At 28.7% G+C, this 21,422-nt stretch overlaps 1 protein-coding gene across 1 annotated transcript; it reads right to left on the reverse strand.

The window, feature by feature from the left end:
• Positions 1-14,761: 14,761 nt before the first annotated feature.
• Positions 14,762-15,328, reverse strand: LOC125839707 (cytochrome b561 and DOMON domain-containing protein At5g35735-like). The gene has a single exon (XM_049518695.1). The coding sequence runs from the start codon at positions 15,326-15,328 to the stop codon at positions 14,762-14,764; it is 567 nt and encodes a 188-aa protein (XP_049374652.1).
• Between the last annotated feature and the right edge of the window lie 6,094 nt (positions 15,329-21,422).

The following is a 21,422-nucleotide window of genomic DNA, read 5'->3' on the forward strand; positions in this document are numbered from 1 at the left end:
ATTTTGCGTATTCTTACAATCAATTTCATTCCGACCATGAATTCGAATATAAAACTAAAATATATTTATAATAAAATTTACATATTTAAAAACTATATAACAAGTAATATAAATTACGATACTTGTCAATTCAAAATTTATCAATAATGAAGATTGTGATTAAAAAAATTTCGTTTAACTCTCAAAATTCAAAAAATATTGTATATATAAATTGAAATAGATGGAATAAAACAAAAGGTTTTACGATGAATAAGTTCGGCGATCGGCAATATTAATAAAATCATGTTCGGCAAACGGCAATATAAAGTTAAGTATCTATTATTATATGAATTTGAGGGGATTATCATTTACCCACTTTTTATAATTAAAAATAAATTTCAATCTTTTTATAATTAAAAATAATTTAATTTTAAAATTATCTTTTACATTTAATAAAATAATTTATAATTATATAAATATCTAAAATACGTTATTTTAATTTTTTTTATTCTTTTTAAATTTTATGTGAAGGCAAAATGTTGTCACGTAAAGTAGACGGAGTGAGTAATATTCTTGCCCTCTAGAATAGTAGAATATGGTTTACCATGATAAGTTGATCGTTATTTTGTCCACTTTCATTAAAAATTGCCACCACCATGTGGACAAATCTTAGTAAAGAAAATATACTTATAAAAATATGGGATATGGTACAAGTATCCCCTTAGACTATGATCGAAATTTCAGCGACACACATTAACTAAACAAAGTTCCTATTACCCTCTCGAACCCAATTTTTTTGTAATTTTTTACACCTTTTTGGCTTACGTGGCATCCAAACATCTTTTACGTACCTCAACTGCGCAGAGTCACGGAGTGTGTCACGTAAGTCAAAAGGTGTACAAAATTATTTTTAAAAAAATGAGTCTGAGGGGGTAATAACTAATAGAACCTTAGTTTAGTTAAAGTTTGTCTTTTGGGATTTCGGTCATAGCAATCTATGGGGGACGGGTAATTGTGCCTTATCCCTAAAAATAATGTTCTTTTGAGAGAATACTCTATTTCAAAAAGAATGACATGTTTTTTTTTCTTAGGTTTGTTTTCTAAAATATTGATTTTTTTTATAACATTTTAATTTCAATTTTTCACGTGACATGCTTAAGTCCACACATAAGATTAAAGGGTCTTATCAAATATTGACATAACTTTAATTTAGGACCATAAAATTAAAAAAATCATTTTTATTTCTTCATACCAAGTCAAATTAGGCCATTCATTTTTAAATAGAAAAGTAATGATATCCATGTTTTACTCTTGCAACAACGAAGCTTTTTTTTCCCCCACCGTCTTTCTAGTATTGATGGATCCCAATTAACGTGGAACATAATGAAAGTAAAAAAGACAAAAGGGAAAGAGAAGACCTTTTGTTCATGTTTTTAGAACATTTGGCTGTTATTTATTTATTAAATTAATGACTTGGAATAATTTATTGTCTTAGTGATGTATGGGTGATGTCAATATGGGTTGTAGTGCAGTAATTATAAGGCTGCTTCATTCTTAATTAGAAGTTTTGTATTCGAGTCTGTGTATGGAAATTTTTTTGTTAGGAGCGTCACCTTAAGTAGGCCCTGCAATGCATGATTCAAATTTAATTGAAGTTCTAATGCGAGTTGAAGTGGATGAATTGAATCCAACTACATTTAATCATATGTCATGGCTTTGAGTTATGATAATAGACTACGGAGAGAAAATTCATTGTAGAAAGTGATTTGGGATTTTTTTTAATGGGCCCTTCAACACAATTTAAATTTTATTGTTTTAGGTCATAAAACCAAATTTGTTAAATGTTGTGCGATTTATTTTTATCACGTCTCAAGCTCTATAAGAATTTTCGTTATTTCTAATAATTTCCCAACATACACTTCATCTTATATGAAATGACAACCTTGTACATCAGTTGGCTTATTTTTTTTTTTAACCGTGGTTTTCGGGTGTCGCTTTGCGAACCCGACTAGCTATACCCATCGGGTCCCACTGTTTCAAGGCGGATGCACCACAATCAGTTTCACGGGGCCCTGGAGACGCGGCCGGTTTGTAATGCCTCCAGTGGCCCTGCTGGGGCTCGAACTGGCGACCTGAAGGACTTTGTCCTCAGGCCTTTACCAGCTGAGCTACCCCTCAGGGTTAGTTAGCTTATAAAGAAAGTAAAGTAAACAATAAAATAGAAGTCATCAAACGGAAGTCCAATAATTGTTTAAGAATTACGGATTGAATAACTATTAACGTAAGAAATACGTCCAAAATGATGGATGATTTGAATATTGATATCTCCTAATTTTTTTACTCAAAAAAATTCCAGAAAAAATACAATTAAAAGGTAAAATTAAATATTTCATTCGTTTCGAATTTCGATATACATGCACATAACTTCTTAAGAAAAAGAACCAAACAAACAGAAATCTAAACGTGCTCTTTAATTTGAAATTATTTTATAAACAATTATACTTGAATCTAATTAGTTCTATATTATTTTTTTTTTAAAAAAAAAAAGTAAAGGTGAATAATATTTTTATTATTCTTAGGAATTTTTCTTTTAGTTTCCCACCCAGATTTTCACGCCGCGTAGGGTCTCATTCGGGAGAAGCGCTCCCTATCAAAAACTTTTCCTTACATAACTCGAGACCTCTTGTTAAAGAAATAGTCTCATTCACTGCACCACATCCGATGTGCTATAATGAATTGGTGATATTATATTTTTACCAATTAAATATAAAAGAGAAGTAAAAGAAAGGATTAACAATGAGAAACTTATAAACAAACATAAGGAAGTTAATTATATTAGGACATGGAGATGGCGTGTTGACCCAGAGTTAGTTGACTAAGCATTGTATTATAACAAGTCATGACTTACATATATTAAAAGAAAGTTTCATAAAATTAAATATTAGAATTTAAGATATACTAATAAGTACATACATTGCATGCAAATGCAATAATGCGTGTGCATGGGCCTTTTTTCGTAGGTTCATGCAATTAATTGGAGATAATTAATTCAACACCCAAACTTGACCTAACCCTACTTATCATTTTCATACAACTCATCAATTTATTATAAACCCATTCCTCATTAATCATCCATCTTATTCTCTCGTTTCATTTTATGTTACACCGTTTAAAATATGGAGTTACTCAGGAGCGGAGCTGCATTAGATTTTCAAACCTCCTTCAACGAAAGTGAATAATTTTTATGTTAATTTGAACATAATTTTTTTTTTTAAAAAAAATTAAAATTATATCTTTAAAAATATATTATAAATGATATTAATTAACGATTCAAAATATTAAAGAGGCAGCTAAAAATATAAATGAAAGAAAAAGCTATTTGACGTTCCAAACATAAATAGTTGCACAAAGTGGAACCGAAAGAGTAATAATTAAATTCCTTCATCTTTTTTTTTTCCTTTTTGCTATTGTAGAGTAGTGGATGCACTACAATAAATAAAGAATTTTATGAAAATAATATAATTATCGCTATATTATATTTAACAACAATTACAACTATAAAAATTTATAATCAACATTATATTCTATATAAATATCATTAAAGATTTTAGCTATTCTGGACCCAATGATTTAACTCAATTAGCCCTAAAATATTTTTACAACAATAACCAATACGGCTAAAAAGAAAATTTATCGCCATAATTTTTGTTATAATGAAATGATATAAATTTGCGCATATATTCTGCTAATAGTTCATGTTACAAATATTTTTTTTGGCCGTCATCATAATTAATTACTACTATTATCTTTTAAAGATTCATGCAACGTGGTCAATGAATTTATTAGGTTAATGACGTATATTTTGAAAGACCAAATCAATAATGTTAATCTAATTATATATGTATCTGCTTATACGAAATTTCCTCTTACCATTAACAATTAATTTTTCTTATTAAGGGTAATCTCAAGTGAAGTGTCGTAAGCGTTTCTTTAATTATGGGAGATTAATAAGTGATAAACATGTCTGCTTAGAAAAAGTAAACTATATCATTAAAATAAAAAAATTGCAACCGTTCATGATGTGATTTCTTGCTCGAAAACTCATCCGAATTTATTGAGTGCCACCTTGAAACATATCGATAAGTTCCAAAACACTGGATTGATCTACAAAAAGTCTTAAATCAAGATATTTTGATTTAATTTAAGTACTCATAATTAAGAATCGAGATGTGGATTTAGAATTGTACATGAAGTATCAAACATTTGGAGATATCTACTTCACATGTTCGACTTGATCTTCCAAGTAACTTATCAATAGGATGATGCTTCCAAGATGCACCATTGAGAAAAGAAAGAAAATGTATTAAGTGAGAATTGATTCCGATCCTCTAGATAAATAACATAGCATTCAATCAAGTACATCATTAAAAAATATATACATACACTTTAAAAATATATATCATAAGTACATATATATACACTACCTAGTTTTTTAGAAAGATCACGGATTTGCGTACTATAATTTTGGGTTATAAATTCACCCTTGCATAGCATATAATACATAAATTATATTAGTAATTTGTATATCCAGTAATTAGTAAATATAATCGGCTTTCCTAACAAAATAGCAGCGAGGATTGGCTTCAAAATAATTACTTAGACAACCCGTATATGTAATATCTAAATAGCTAAATAAAAAAAAATAAAAATTAATATATTAAAATACATAAATAAAAGTAAAAAAATAATAATATATTTTTAATATAATAAATAAGTAAAACTCAACTGAGAAAGTATATGTATCCCATGTCCGATAAAAATAATTAAACTTGCATACAGCCAGGAGCGGATCCACTTTATACCAAGGGGTGTCACCCGACGACACTGATTTCTCAAATTTTTTTTATATTTATATGTATAAAAAAACTTTAAAAAGAAAAACATAATATAACTACTATTAAAAGAAATCGTAGTTGATGATGGACAAATAAGCGATTTTCGCCTGTTGTTGGGCGCATGACTTGTGAACGGGAGGTCTTGAGTTTGATCCTCAACAAGCATGTTTTTATGTTTGATTTTTTCATTTTAGTTGAATTTTATTCATTATTTTCTTTTTATGAAATTAATTTCATAAAAACTTATCGTTAAGAGTTGCAGTACTTTATATGTTTTATTAGTACGTTTTAAATAATTTTTATTAATATAGTGTTGTTATATTTTTTTAAATAACGACACCGCATTAAAAAAAATATCGTGCGTACACAACAAACAAACTCGAATGATATAACTATCAAAAATTAAAATAAGAATAATATAGATGGTAAATTACATTCTGTAGCAAGCTTGTTTTTACTTTTTACCAACCCACTTTTGTCTTCTGTAAATTGATGTGGTGAGTCGTTAAACTATATTAATTAAAAAAAATTAAGAAATTGTTTGGTATGCAAGATAAGATGGATTAATTCAAAGTAAATTTGAGATAAAAATTTGTTCTGTATTTGATGGACATAATATAAATATTATTTCAAATTTAATTATCAAATATTTCGTCTTATCTCATTTAATTTGAGATTATTTAATCACATTTCCCTAATAAAACAAATTAGTCCAAATTACAATTTCAAATTCAATAATTTAGTTGTTTACCAAACAACCTCAAAAATATTTTAAATCACACACTTCAAAATCCTCACCTAATTCCTCTTTTATTGGACATGCTACAAAGTCTTTTTCTTTGTTAGGTTCCCAATTTTTTACACTTCAATGACTAGGTCATCTAGGTTATTCTAGAAATATGGAACACCTAGACTAGAATTTTGTTTGTTTTGCAAGAAATTTTAAATTTATAATAAGAAGAAATCAAAACAAAATGGTCCAAACATTAGAAAATTGATTTGACTACCTAATGGTCAAACTCTCCATCTTTCTTTGATGGAGTGGAATATACTTGAGGGCGGGAATCATGAAATTAGAATTAGATTATGAAAATTTTGATTTTTTAAATTTGAAAAATTATTATCCAAATTTAAATCAAATATATTATATATTTATATACTAAGTTTATGATAATACTTTTGGGTTTAACTTTTATTCATCGAAGATATATGCTCGATATTTTATCCGAAATAGCAAGTATTTTAAAAAAATATAATACATAGTGAAAATTTAAATTTTATATGTTTCCCTTTGTATCTTTTCACTTGGAGTTGTATTTATTCACTTTATATCAATGTATTTATTCACTCTGATACAAAGTGAACCAATACTGAATAAACATATATAGAACAAATTGATACACTGAATTATTTTTTACCTTTATAATTAATAAAATTATTATTATGATTTCATAATTAAAACTCAAAGCTAAGTATCATTGTTTTTGAAATTTCCTCCGATATAAAAGGAAGTTCGTTAATCGTACACCAGTCAAAATAACTAACGTGTGGATACCTTCGTACACTTTCAAGTCATATACTAAATCCTAATATTATAAAATAAATTTAAAAAATACTCTTTCCGTTCATTTTCACTTGTCACTAGTTGACACACCTATTAAGAAAATAATTATTGATATAAGTATTTTACCAAACTATATCTATTAAATGATGTTTAGTATTAGGTCTTGGAAAACGATTCAGAAAAATAAGTATTTAATGTTGAGGTAAAACATGAAAAAATATAAATCTAATTTTTTGATATGTCGAAAGTGACAAATAAAAATAAAAATTTATTTTAGAAATAATTAACAAGTAAAAGTGAACGAAGGAAGTATATTATATGGCCTAATATATTACAAGCACTTGGAACCAAATTTCAAGATATATTAGTTTAATTTATCAAGGAAAATTAAAGAGACAATTACATTACATCAAACAAGATTAATTTCAAATTAGCACCAAAAAGGAAAAATAAATCTACAAAGTGAAGAAGACCCATTGTTTACGTGATGTTTAACTCATCAAAGAGAAAGATACTACATTTATGATTGATTTCCCGGTAAAAACTTAATTGCATTAGTATTTTTGATTTGAAACATAAAATTCACTAAAATTACAATAAATAATATATCTGAACTTATAACTTTAAAAATATAACGAGTTCAATGCTAAAAATTTTATAGATTGAACACATAAAATTTAAATCTTGAATCCGTCTCTGTCACCGATAGAAGACATTTGTATTTCATACCCACACTATAGTTAAGTCGTATTCTTTCTTAATATGAACTCATATATTTGGAATGGATGACATATATAAAGGAAGGATTCTCTAAGATATATGAGTATAATATTTAATTTTAAAGTGAGAGATGCATATCTCGAATGAAATTGTTACTTTCAAAAAATTTAATTAAAGCAAAGGTCTAATTTTTCACATAATTTGTTGATCAAATTAACGATTCTATCATGAAGTAACACTACTTTATAAATAAAGTTGGTAAAACATGCAATTTTCACCTCATTGGAATTGACAGTATCGAAAAGGTCATGTCTAAGTAGAACATTTCCCACATCAAAACATGAGAATTATAAGCTATTTGAAGAAGTCCAAAAAAGAAACATAAACTGAACTACTAACAACTCACCGGGGGCGGCGTCACAACGTAGGAAGCAGGTTCGACATAATTCAATACATAATTTTATTTGGTTCAAATTGAACCTAATATTTATCTTAAGAACACATTGAATGTGTACAGATTAATTATTAATTTAGTATATAATAACTTAAGAAAACTAAAATTTTGAATTCATGAACTTTAAATCTTGATTCAGTTACTTCGCTCTAACAAACTCAGTGCTTCATTCCTTATATATTGATTAGAGTTGAATGTTACGATTAGCTCAACTACGTCCACTTTATGGCCATAGCCTTTGCTCACAACTCTTCATATTACACTTTTCTCAACCAATGAAAGTTACAACCTTCACCCCTTGCATATAGATTATAGAATCCATCATTTACACACGGATGGCTCAATTAGGCTTGGGACTAAAGTCAAATTTTACAAAAAGGTTTTAATTGATATATATATATATATATGTTTTACTCGAAAAATATAAATAAAGAAAAATGACTAAATTTTCAAAAAATCGATTAAACTTATGATTTAAGAGAAATCGAATTTCCAAAAAAAAAGCAGAATCGCCACTTAATTTTTTTAGTAAAAATCAAGAAAAAACTTAAGGTTTTCAAAAGATTCAAATAGATAAAATTGATTGAAAATAAAGGGTTAGAAGTTCAATGTACATTCTGAGAAGATGTTAGGCCCTCGAAATGTCCGCTAACTTGCAGTTGACTGGCGATTTGATTAAAAATGACTTTGACTAATTTTTAAAATTTTAACAAAGTAAAAGAATTCATTTTTATTTACTTATTTATTACTATTATTTTTTAATTAATTATTTTTTAAAGGGAAATAAACTAAAGGGGATCATTCTAAAGGGAAGTGATTTAAGTGTTGATAATACCAAAATTGAAATGGAAGTTAGGTAACAAAAAATATGTATAAAATAAATGTTTATATTTTTGAATACAAAAGCGAAATGGCTATCTATGGAAATTTAATTAGATCACACCATAAAATAAAGGGAAAAGGGTATGATATACCTCTCAACTTTGCTATTTGAAGTTGTTATGCCCCTCGTTATGAAAGTGGCTCATATATACCCTTATCGTTATACAAACGACTCACATATACCCCTATCATTACAAAATGAGCTCACATATACCCTTCATTTAACGGAAGTGAAAAAATTAATTTTAAACTTATATTTTTGACTTATATTTTTTTAAAAATCATTTAGAGGTATATAGGATTCTTCTAGCAAAGTTCAAGGTATATTTCAATATTTTTCATACATAAATTATTTTTTGATTTCTTTGATTTTCATTATTTTAGTTTCTTATTCTTATTTTATTTTTTTCGTTCATTCCTTAGTGTAAAGAAAAAAAATTAAAACTATTTTTTTGTGGCTATATTATACTTTAAAACAATTTTTTTTGTCTATATTGTAATTTAATTTTTGTATTTGAAGAAAAAAAATTGGTCATCTATAATAAGTTTTACAAGAATATTAGTGAAACATAAATAAATTTGACCATCAAAATAATAAATCTAAATTAGTCATTGAAACAAAAAAAAAGTCAAAAAAATATGTTTGAGGAAGATTAAATATACCCATATGGGATTATAGTTTTTTTTTTTAAAAATAAAATAAAAAATGAAACTAAAATTATTATTTTTTCATTTCCGTTAGAGGGAAAGGGTATATGTGAGTCATTTATATATAAGTAGGGGTATATATGAGCCACTTTCACAACGAGGGGTATATCAGCTCTAAATGACAAAGTTGAGGGGTATATCAGAACCTTTTCCCTAAAATAAAAAAAGTTAGTCAAATAATACAATAGGTAAAGAGCAAGGGAAAGAAATATCAATTGGGCCCATGGCCCAAATTCTTGAACCTGTCCTAATATTAAAATGACCCAAAACATGAATTTGGGCCTATTTAATTAAAATTTTGCTGCTGGACCATTCTTTTGGACTTTTTAGGCCCATTTTCGCTGCCCCTGGACCTGCTAGCAATGGGTCAAGGCCTTTGGGCCTTTTTGCCTTCAGAAAATCTATGTATATTCTTTACGTATATCACTGTATACGGGCCATATTTAGGCTCGTTTTCATGTATATGGGGCCGTATTCCAAATGTATACACTCCTTTTCAACCCCTGCAACCTGTATTTCTGGTTTTTAAAATTTTAGATCTGTATACCAGTATATACATTGTGTATACAACTCGTTTTCTGGACTTTTGGGACTTATATTTCCCATTCCACCTGCATTTTGCCTCCAAGGACCTGTTCACCAGCTTCTCTATGATCCAAATGAAAGAGAGGTTGACTCGATGAGGAAGACTTGAGCCTATGGCTCAATTTTAAAATGCAAAAGAGAGGAGAAAGAGTCCACCATGAACTCAAAGGAGTTTCCACATGCAAACGAAGCAAAGGAAAAAAATTACTCCATATATAAACCAACTTGAGATAAAAATAGAGAGAGTAACACGATTTATTTAAGAATTGTGAACGAGCTCAAGAGAGTATAAATCGACATACAATCCTACTAAAGTATATTACACAGAGACACATTGAAAGCTAACGAACTTTAAAAGAGAAACTAAGAGACCATGTTGATCATTCCAAGTCGAATGAGTCAATACAGTAGCTAGCAACACATGCATATGAACAACAACCATATAAAAAAAAAGAGTAAGGTTGATCTTTACCACACATTACAACATGTACACAGTCATGTGAACATTGAGCCTATATCTTGAAATATTATGCCCAAAGAAAATCATTTTTAAGAAAAAGACATATATTCTGGGAAATGAACCGGACTACTATTTAAGACTAATGTAGAAAATAAAATAAAATCAGCTAATAATTAAAGCCGCACTAAAGAAGAGGTTTAACAACAAAAACAAGGGGCAAAATCTCCGAAATGAATATAATTCAAACATATAGATGCTTGCTAACCTATAGTCGGTCAGAACTACTCAGACTATGATATATCATTTTTAACCGAATTAACTCTTCTAGAGAAGTATCACCAGCAGGCAAACTAACCATGAAATTGGCGTCAAACACAGCATGTAAGAAGATCAAACTAATTAAAGAAACTTATCACCACGATTGCCACATATCTTCTTTAATCCGGTGAACGATATAAAGCAACCAGAGACAGTGAATACTCCTTGACCAGATTTCAACATATGGGGATTAAAATAAAACTCACACATAAACATAATACACACAAAACGAAGAGCAGATCATTAACAAACACAGGGAAGGACTGAAAATCAAACAAAGCCAAGGAAGACATTACCTCTTTTTGGGCAGCGAACAAAAACGAGATGAGCAGAGGAGCGGCAGCTTCTTCCACGCGGGTTCCGATTCGAGCAATGAACCAAGAAATCCAAATGGAAACTAGACGAAGAAACCTCCAGAAGTGTAGAACTAGAGAATCTTTCTAAGGATTTTTCAACCGTAGAAATCAATTCCTAAGACCTTTTGTAAGCTATGTGATAAGCAACTGTGATTTACTTCTTATACCTTTTCTCGATTTTCTTCCTCACTTTTTCCCAATTTTCTCCAAATTTTCTTCTACTCACACAATGAATAAGAAGGGGAATTTATAGGCGAAATCTAGGGTTTCGGAATGGGGGGGAAAACTTCGGAGAAACGGATAAGAACAAGGGCACAAACGAAATTCCCCTTCAAATTCAAAGTTCAAAATCTTTCACCATTTAAGGGAGACACCCTTTCCTCTGAGATTTCACCCTATTCCGTAAGAGGAAAGGGGAGAAACGCGTGCTCGTACGACTGTTATTGCGACATTAATGGATAGGGACGTTTGGAAAAAGACGAGAGACGCATGTACTGATTCACGCATTGGAGAAGATGGGGCGCGTACAGGGCCGATTTGGAGTCGTTGTCGTTTTCTTCCGTGAACTCACGCTATGTGAATTGTTGTTGTTTGAGATCTTCTGGGTTTTCTATTGTGAATAAGGGAATTGGGCCGGGTTAAGTGAAAAACAAGTGGGCTACTGGAGGAATTATTGTTGTTGGAGATAATTGGGGGTGGGCTGGGAATTAGAGAAAAATAGAATGGGGGGAGTTGGGCTGTTGGGTCTTTGGTATTGAGGTTTTGGGCTGCTGAAAAATAAAAAAGGCCCAAATTTGGTCCTTTAGGATTTCAAGGTAAGGATAAATAAGATGATAGATTTGGAATTAAGACTTGGCCAAATGAATTACAAAATTAGCCAACTTATTAACCAAATTAAGCTTAACTTGTCAAGTCGGCTAAAATTTAAATGAGATGAATTTAAACAAGATTAATTACAAGCTTCTTAAATTTAACAAAATAAAATAATTAACTTAATCAAACTAATTAATTCAAAAACATACCTATAATTCAGACTAAATTAAATTAGTAAAGTGTTTAACGTTAAAAATAAATGAAATATTTTCAAGATAGTTTTCAAGTATTTGTAAAATATATCAGTTACACACGTAACAATATAAACAGATTTATCATTTGAGATATTCAAAATATTATAAAAGTGAATAAAATTCTTAAAACTCTCTTGAACATATTTTGAATTTTTATAAAATCAATTATTTCAAATCGTTTGAAATTAAAGAAACTCGAAAATTAATTCTTGTCGGGGAGGGTCAAAATCGGGTGTCAACAATAGATATATATGAAAGAAATAGGTTACGACAATTCTATCAAATCGAATCTGACTGGGATAAGGAAAAGATCAACTACGCGAAGCAAAAGTATTAAGACAGTGGATGGAGCGCGTTTACAACAAGAGTCCAATTGTAGAAAAGTTTCCTTTCTTAAAGGATTTCTTAGAATGGAGAACATTTCTTTAAAGAAGGAGAAGTCCCACATCTATAAATACGGTAAGATGTTCACAAGGAATCTTATGCACTTACACAGAGAGTTACAAGCAGAATACAATTAAATAGAGGGAGTTCATATTTGAGAGAGTTCTGACGGAAGATCCAAGCGCAACCAATGCAAGAAAACAAAATTGAAGAACCTGATCCATATGCTTATGCTTTATAGTTCTTAAGTCAAATTTGCTTGTATTGAATTTTATCGAGTTATATATTTAATGCTTTCTAGACCTGGTGAGGTATAAACTGAAGTAGGAATATAGTCTTCAAGTTGGGAAGACTTGAAAACTTGGAAACATAAATCTTGGGAGGTTTGTGTTGATGTTCAGGAATAAGAGTTAGTTGTTAAGATTGTAAGAGTTGTAATCTGAATTCATAGCTTGAAGTAGGTTCGACGATCTTGTTAATTGTTGACATTTAGGAATTAGAGTTTATAATTCATTAGGTTACATAAGTTTGTAATCTTTTGTTGAGGTTCAGAGTTTAGTGAAGTTGAGTTAAATCCTATAGAGGTTTAGGTCATAATTTTTTACCCATTATGAGTTGAGATTTTCCACGATAAAGCATTGAGTTTTTCTTTACGTGTTTTACCTAACGCAATGTTAGTACTCGTCAAAGGAACATATAGAGAACATGTTCCTTAGGCAAATTAAGGGGTCAGAATTCTAACACATATTATAAATTGGGTCTACAAAAGGTAAAATGTACCTAGACATTATGAAGTGAGAATGTAAACAATACAATTTTTCAATGAAAATATAATATAAAGTTAAAATAATAAAACATAATTTAAGAAGTTGAGAATACTATCGAAATAGTTTTATTTATGAATAATATATTTATCACACACTTTAATACGCTTATAATACATTGTGTCAATTTCTTACCAAACAAACATAATGTATTTTAAAAACACTTATAATACATTTATAATTTTATATTGCATGCATAATGCACTTTTAATACATGGTAGATAATAGATTCATCATATCATTGTTATATATTGCTATAAATGATAATAAATAAATAAAATATCGCTAAAATCAATAAATATTTATTAAAAATACTCATCCAAATAATATTTTCATACTCCCTCCATTTCAAAATAATTGAATTGTTGATACATTTTTCATATTTCAAATTAACTTAATTGTTCATTCTTCAAGACTACTTTTAGAATATTCTTTTATTTTTACCCTTCATTTGGATTTTCTATGTGATGAGTTCAAGAAACTTTAATTTCTTTGAATTATTCTCTATGTTATGAGTTCAAGACATTTTGAATTATTTAATTTTGGAATTAATTATTATGATTAATGTTTAATTATTCTAAAAATTAATTTGACAATAATTAAGAAGGGTAAAAATGAAAAGTGTTGTCTAATTTATTTCCTAATCTTCTTTTTTAAAGAGTAAATTTTAGGAATAGCAAACAAAATAAACATATTAATGCTCTATAGTTATAGTTTTGATAATTGCGTTTCATGGCTATAATTTGGTTTGCTATGGAGGATCTGATTTGTATAATTAACGAATTAAATTGTATAGTTTTTCGTATCAATCTGTATATACGAACAAACAAGTTTATATAATTCAATTTGTTGGAAGATCGAACAACAAAATTGTATTATGTTTGTTAAATCGTTTATACGTTCAGGTGTAATGATATGAATTTATCAGTTCTGTATAGATTCATTTTTATTATAAATAATTGGATGATTCATATATGGAATGTTTTAGTTTTTTTCTAGATTTGTATATGTATACATTACAGGTTCATTTGTATCTCTGAAAAATGATTTGTATATTTACGTGAATTTGCATATGTATATGTATATGTTCTATGTTTTATACTTTGTCATTTTTATTATGAACAATTGGATGATTCGTGAATGAAACATTCTAGTTTTTTCTAGATTGTATACATATACATTACAAATTCTTTGTATCTCTGAAAATTGCGTTTGTATATTTACATGAATTTGTATATGTATATAATCTCTGTGTTCTCCGTGGCTCCCAATCAGATTGCAAGATCGGCGAAACAGTAGCTATGAAATCGAAATAATCTAAACAATAGCTATGACATTTAATTTGATTTAAATGTTTATTATTCCGTACAATTTTTCCTTTTTAAGAGGGTGTTGAACACTCGAACAATTCAATTATTTTGAAATAGAAAAAATATATATTTAAATAAAGAATTGGAATCCCAAGTTATTACTTTAATGGCCTTATAGTCCCTAGGCCCTTATTGTGGGTGAACATAAATAGAAAATTATTTGATAAAGCAAACATTATGCATTTATTCGAAAAATTATAAACCATTTGCAAAATCAACACTTCCAATAGACCTCAGATTATCACCAGACATAGCATGAGCTGTTAAAACCTGGCCAGAAACTCCACCATTTTGCCAAGCTTGACTAAAACTAGTCCTTCCAGCAGGAAGTTCCAAAGTTGCAAAAATTATATACTCATTATTCGAATACTCAGCTCCAATTCTCGGAACATTGAAACTCAAAGCCCCCTCTGCTAACTGAGTACTATAACTAGAAACAGGGGAAGTGTAAGCATGAATTTCTCCACTAGAATTTCTAAATGCAACTAAACATTGTGAACCAACCATCATTGTTCCATCAATATTTAAACCCCAAGCTACCCAATCTGTATTTGGTACACCTCCATGTCTGTAAGCAAGATCAACTGTGTGGTTATTTGGATAGTAAGTCCAGTGAAGAACAGAGTTTAGTACAGGTAGAGGAATGCAAGTTGCAAAAATCTGGTTATTTCTGAATGCAAAAGATGAGCAGTTGTGATTCTGAGCATAAGTAGTAGAAAACAAGATTGATGTGAGTAACAAAGTTGTTAAAAGTTTATCCATTTTTTGTGCTCTGTATTTTTTTTGTTCAGAAAAAACTCAAATTCAAGAACTTGGGTATGTACCAAAATGCTGTAAGAATTGGTTTTCTTGGGATTTGTGATGATTGAATCAAGAAAATTGAAGTGTTTGTTGAAAATTTTGGGTGAAATGGCTTAGATTATATAGATTTTTGAAAGAGAAAGGGGGAATGAAGTTGATGACAAATTCGATGGAGTTAATTGACCGCTTCCTTTACGTGGAATTCTAGGTATATAACAAGCAACAGCTTTATTTTAATCGAAAAATTTTATGATGTTTGAGGGACAAGTATGAGGTGGCCTACAAAAGTTGTATGACTCTCCTTTCATAATTTAAAAAGTGAATAATTGGGAAAAATGGGTCAAAGTTCCTTCTCTCTCTTACGTTTTAACTTTTTTCCATTATTTTAACTTTTCCACTTTCATGTTTTGTTTTAACCATTATTTCAAATTTTGTTATTTTCCTTATCTTTAAATAATTTTAAAAGTATAAAATTTGGCCTAATTCATCATACTCCTAACATTTGGTATTATTTTTCTATCCTATATTAGTTATATAAATTACTAAAAAATAATTATTAAAATTATTTATCGATTAACAAAATTAAACTATCATTTTTTTTATTTTCATTACCCTAGCAAATATTTTTTTTAAGTATAAACAAAATTTGTAAAGTTATAAAAAAAATAAAAATATCTTAAAGAGTAAATTAGTAAATTATCATTTTTATTAATAATTTATTAAAGAACGTGTAAAAAAAGTAAAATAACTAATACGAAAGGAGAATAAAATCAACTTTTTTCTCTTCTCAATAGTTTCATAATTTTCTAATTTCGTAAACACTTAAATGTATCTAATATTCTCCAACAAGAAAATATAACAGAAAGACCATCTGTAATCTTCACAAATAATTACACAAGTTTTGTTTCTATTTTCATGTAATCCAAAATCAAAAATCATCCATAAACTCCTACATACATACATCTCTCTCAATTTATATGATATATGTTTATTCTTGAAATTCAAGCTATGTGAAATTTATTTGATATTTTTAAAATAATTTTTTTACTATTATATTAACATGATAAGAATTGCAACTTATAGTGTTTGTTCAAAAATATAACCTTCTCACTAAATTGCAATTCAACCTAAAATATTATTAGTTGCAATTCTTGTCATGTTAATATAATAAAAAATATTTTATAGCTTGAATTTTGAGAACAAAAAATAATAAATTAATAGAAAGTGAGTAAAATGAAAAAAATAATTAATTAAACTAAAGTTAAAATTACGTTAAGGGTTAAAAAGAAGCTGAAAAAAGAAGACAATGTGTGATGAGAAAGAAAAAGTAAGAGAAAAGATTAAAATTTAAGGAGAGAAAAAGTAAGAAATTCAGATAGATAAATAGTAGCCAGTGGGTCCCAGAATATACAAATGGCAGCCAAAGAGGCCCTCATACAACTGACAATAAGTGTGTCTGGTACAAAATAAAAATTTTTCTCTTTAATCAGAGAGTTTAAACTTTGAGTCTTTCACTTGGGAGCGATAAAAACTTCTTTGTTCTTAGTAGGAGTTAGACTTTGAGTTTTGAGAATGAAATCGTCCTACTTAAGAAACATTTTATCACTAATTTTGGGATAAAATGACAAATATTACGTTATTCTTAATTAAAAGGTTCGAATTTGAATCTTTTTGGAGGAAATTGTGTTAATTAATAAAGATTCTATCACTAATATTAAATTTTCTGACACGAATTAGATTTTAATCGACATGAAAATATCGAAGATCGAATAGAAATAAAAAATAATCTTAGTCATATACTAGGTGGAAACCAAAGTCTATTAGAAACACAAAGAAGAGTTCTAATGGAAGTAACTAGGAAGGTGTTTGATTTTTATTTTTTAAATACTATTTTTTTTTGTTTTGTATTAAATTTAGAGATTGAATACTTTTCTACAAAATGACTAGACTTGGGTGTTTAAACAAACCTTTGCTTTCAAACTTGGAAAAGTACTCTTGAATTTACTAATTTAAAATATTGTTATTAATGGATGTTATTTGGATACTTTGGTCATAAACTAATTCTCCAATGCGTGTGTTGCACGTGTATTCTATGCTTAATAATATAATATTTTTAAAGTTAAAAAAAATTTGAATGAAATTGTTACTTTCAAATCTACGGTAAATTATTAAAAAAAAAGATCTATTTTCTCACATAGTTTATCCGTCAAATCAATGATTCTCTCCTGAAGTAACATTACTTTATTATGTCCTTCAGGATGACTGTGCGGTTTACATCCTCTGTGTGGTTTGCAGCGGCTGCGGGTTATTCTGAGATTCCAAAAAAAAAAAACATTGCTTTATAATAAATATGGTAAAGCATGCAATTTTCACCTCATTGGAATGATAGTATAAAAAAGGCATGTCTAAGTTGAACATTTCCCATATCAAAATATGAGAATTATTAGCTATTTGAAGAGGCCCAAATAGCTACTCCACTATATATCTTTTAAAGATCCATGCAACGTGGTCAATGAATTTATTAGGTAATGATGTATATTTGTAACGACCAAATCAATAATGTTTATCTAAATAAACAATTTATACAAAGTGCTTGAGCAAATTTCATAAATAAACAATTACGTGTTTGAGCGAAACTACAATTTCATACGTCTTAGTGGTAGTAATTAGCTAATTAATTCTTAAAATCAATTTATAATTCTCGTGATTTCTCCCGCCAAGCCCCATCCCCTTCAAGTTTATGGGGAAACTACCTTACTAGACATACATGACATATATACTAATTCTATCTATATTTTTAAATAATTACATATACTATCACTAATTAAGAGTTTTCTACCGTATATATTGAGGAAGATTCATTTAGATACATGTATTTTTGCTTCCAACTAATACACTAAAATAGGAAGAGAGGCAAGCGAGATGGGGAGGGAGGCGAGCGAGATAGTCATGTATTCCAGATGCATGCAAATCACACTAGATACATGTATATGTATATATTTAGTGTGATTCACATGTATCTGAGATACCAGATACATAGGAGAGTGGTGAGCGAAATGGGAGGGAGGCGAGGGAAATTTTTAATATATCCAAATACATGTGAATCCACTTTGATACAATGTATCTAGAAAAAACTACACCTAATTTTGACCTCATGTATCCCGAAATACATGTATCTGGACGTATATGGATGCACCAAATTCTAGTAAGATTCATAATATTGTAAACTAGAATGTATCAATATAATTAGCTCCTAAACTAGTGAAATTTCTTATAACTGAATAATTCAAAATTAAACTATGGGCCAGCATAGCGGAAAGTGATATGGACTTCTATGTGGCCCAAAGTAATAGGGACTTCTATGTGGCCGATTAGTTATCATATGATCACTTCATGACCAAATACCGGAAAAATTTGGAAAAAATGGCACAACATGTAATCTCTTTTTATTAATTGGCAATATTTAGCTCCTTTTTATTTTTATAACAAAAAAAAGGCTTTTTAAAATTAAAATTGGCATAATTTAGCCCACGTTGTTCCATGGGAAGTTATTTATATTTAAATTAATTATTTTTAAGTTTGGTGGCAGCATGTGACAGTTTTATTGGGAAGTGGGTCTTTGTTCCTTTTTTTTTCTCTTCTTTGGGATCACCTCTAACCATTTTCAATGCTTTTAACTTTGCTCTATGTGCTTTCCAGTATGTCAAATCAAGTCCAAATTGTTTATGCATATCAGTAATTTTGTCTATCGCATTGTATACAACTTTTGGATCATGATATTTGTACTGTATTTCTCTTCCAAGTATAGTTGAGGTAGCAACTCGTTGCGACATTAGTCTATTCTTTGCAGGATAAATGTGTTCAACAATTAATCGTCTAACTTTGAATATTTTTGACTTGTGTAATGCTGAGCATTTTAATTTTCAAGTGCAATCTTCATTTACACACTGAAGGAAGAATCTGAAATGCATACAAAGTTTTAGTGAATGAATACACGAATATGTATACATGAATGCATTGTATACATGATTGTTCATTCACGTGATAAAAACTCATTCATGTGATAAAAGATTATTCGATTCAATGTTTAATTTTTTAGTGAATGAATACACGAATATGTATATATTAATGCATTGTATACATGACTGTTCATTCACGTAATAAAAACTAGATCATTTGATAATAGATAAAATATGCAATCTCCCGAGCAGCCATGTCGTTATATTCAATTACATTCAAATTGTATGTGTTGGTGTTACCATGAGCTATTATTTGGGTATTGACCTCCCTGTATTTTTCTCCATTAATTGAAAGTGTATGATGAATATCTATAGTTTTTCAAGTTATGCACAATGGATAATCTTTGAAGTTTCTTGAACCTTTCTTCAATTCGATGTATACTCGTAATCCCATAGTGTTTCGTATCAACATCGGCATAGAATTGTCGTCAATTTTATAATGAAAATCAAATGAATTCAAGGAGGTATCGACATTTAGATGGCTTGAAATCAAGCAAGTGAATCTGTTGAAATCAATGTATGTTGTAATAACCACCCTCTCCATGGAATAAATGCTATTTAATTATGGGCTATTTGTTGCTAATTTTTCATAACAATTGTATATATATGTCATTTACTCCCCATATTTAAGTTGTAGTCCGAGTTTAAATTTAGAAAAAATTATCTAATGTAACTTATTATACTCCATAATTATATTTGATAGTGATACTTTTAAATAATTATAAAATATAGTTATTTTTATATTTTCTAGCAGAATACATATATCTCAAAATTGTTGGCACAATTTTTGTATCATATGGTGTATATGCTATCAATTTTATACATGTATCAATGTACAAACATGTATATACATTGATACTCTATCTATACTCATACAGTGTATATGCTACATTTTGAAAGAGCGCACATATAGTTAAATGCTTCGTTTTGAAAGAAAAAAATATCGCTATTTTTTTGCAAAAAAGGAATGCCCTAATCTCGTTATTTATGGAAGATTTCCTTAAATTTTTAAGTTTACTCACTTCTAGAATAACGTATGTTCATTTGTGAAAAACCAACAAAAACATTTTTTTCGCTTTTTATTCCAAGAAAATATAAATAGAATGAAATCTCAAAAAGAAAAAAAGTGTTTATTTGATTAAGAAAATGTTCAAATTCATCCTTTAAAATTGTAAGTTTGCGAATCATCGATCTCTTCAAGATTATATACTTGATTTTATTTACCTCATCATTTTGGTAAATCATAAAATGTAACTTTATTTTTGTGGCTTAATTTTCGTCCAATTTTTAGTTTACATACTTACATTATGGTTGGTTGGTACCAAATGCACCATTATGAGTACTATTTCTTTCTTGATTCAAATAAAAGACATACTATAATAATAGTAGCTACCTTAGTCCTTAGCATTATCATCATAACATACCATAGAGTGTGTGGGTCAGTAGTCCCTTCACTTTAAAGCTAAGTTATTTCCTATGTGCAATTTGTCACTATTCTATCAAAAAAGGAGAGTCAAGATGGTAATTTTAAACTTAAACCTTCTTATTTCTATCCTTAATAACATGTCTTATAATCATAATAATGTCATCACATGTATAAAACCATATATTCTAAAGAATTATTTGTATATATCAAAAATATCTCTTTTCTTTGTATTCAGTAAAACTAGTGGTAGTCACCCTTCTTTAAGAAGTGTCAATTGACAACCTTTTACTGAATTCAGCAAAAAAGTATGTTTATATAGTATTATATATTGAATTTCCTAGCTACTTCGTGTGTTTACTACATTATATTTAGATTTTCCTCGGTAAAAATTCTGACTCTATCATTAACGGAAAATGAAAGGTATATATATAGTGCCCCCTAGGTATAATAATTAACTAAACCTATATTCAAAGTTGCATTGCTTCAAAGCTAAGCTCAAATTAGTAAAAGCTAATTCCCTCAATGATTCATTCAAGACTAGGGTACAACAAGCATGATAAACAAACTCCATTTCTATACTTTTTTTTTATCAAAAAGACCCCTCCTTTAA

Source organism: Solanum verrucosum, unplaced genomic scaffold (genome assembly GCF_900185275.1).
Source record: "Solanum verrucosum unplaced genomic scaffold, falcon-dt-bn FXZP01000175.1, whole genome shotgun sequence".
NCBI lineage: Eukaryota > Viridiplantae > Streptophyta > Magnoliopsida > Solanales > Solanaceae > Solanum > Solanum verrucosum.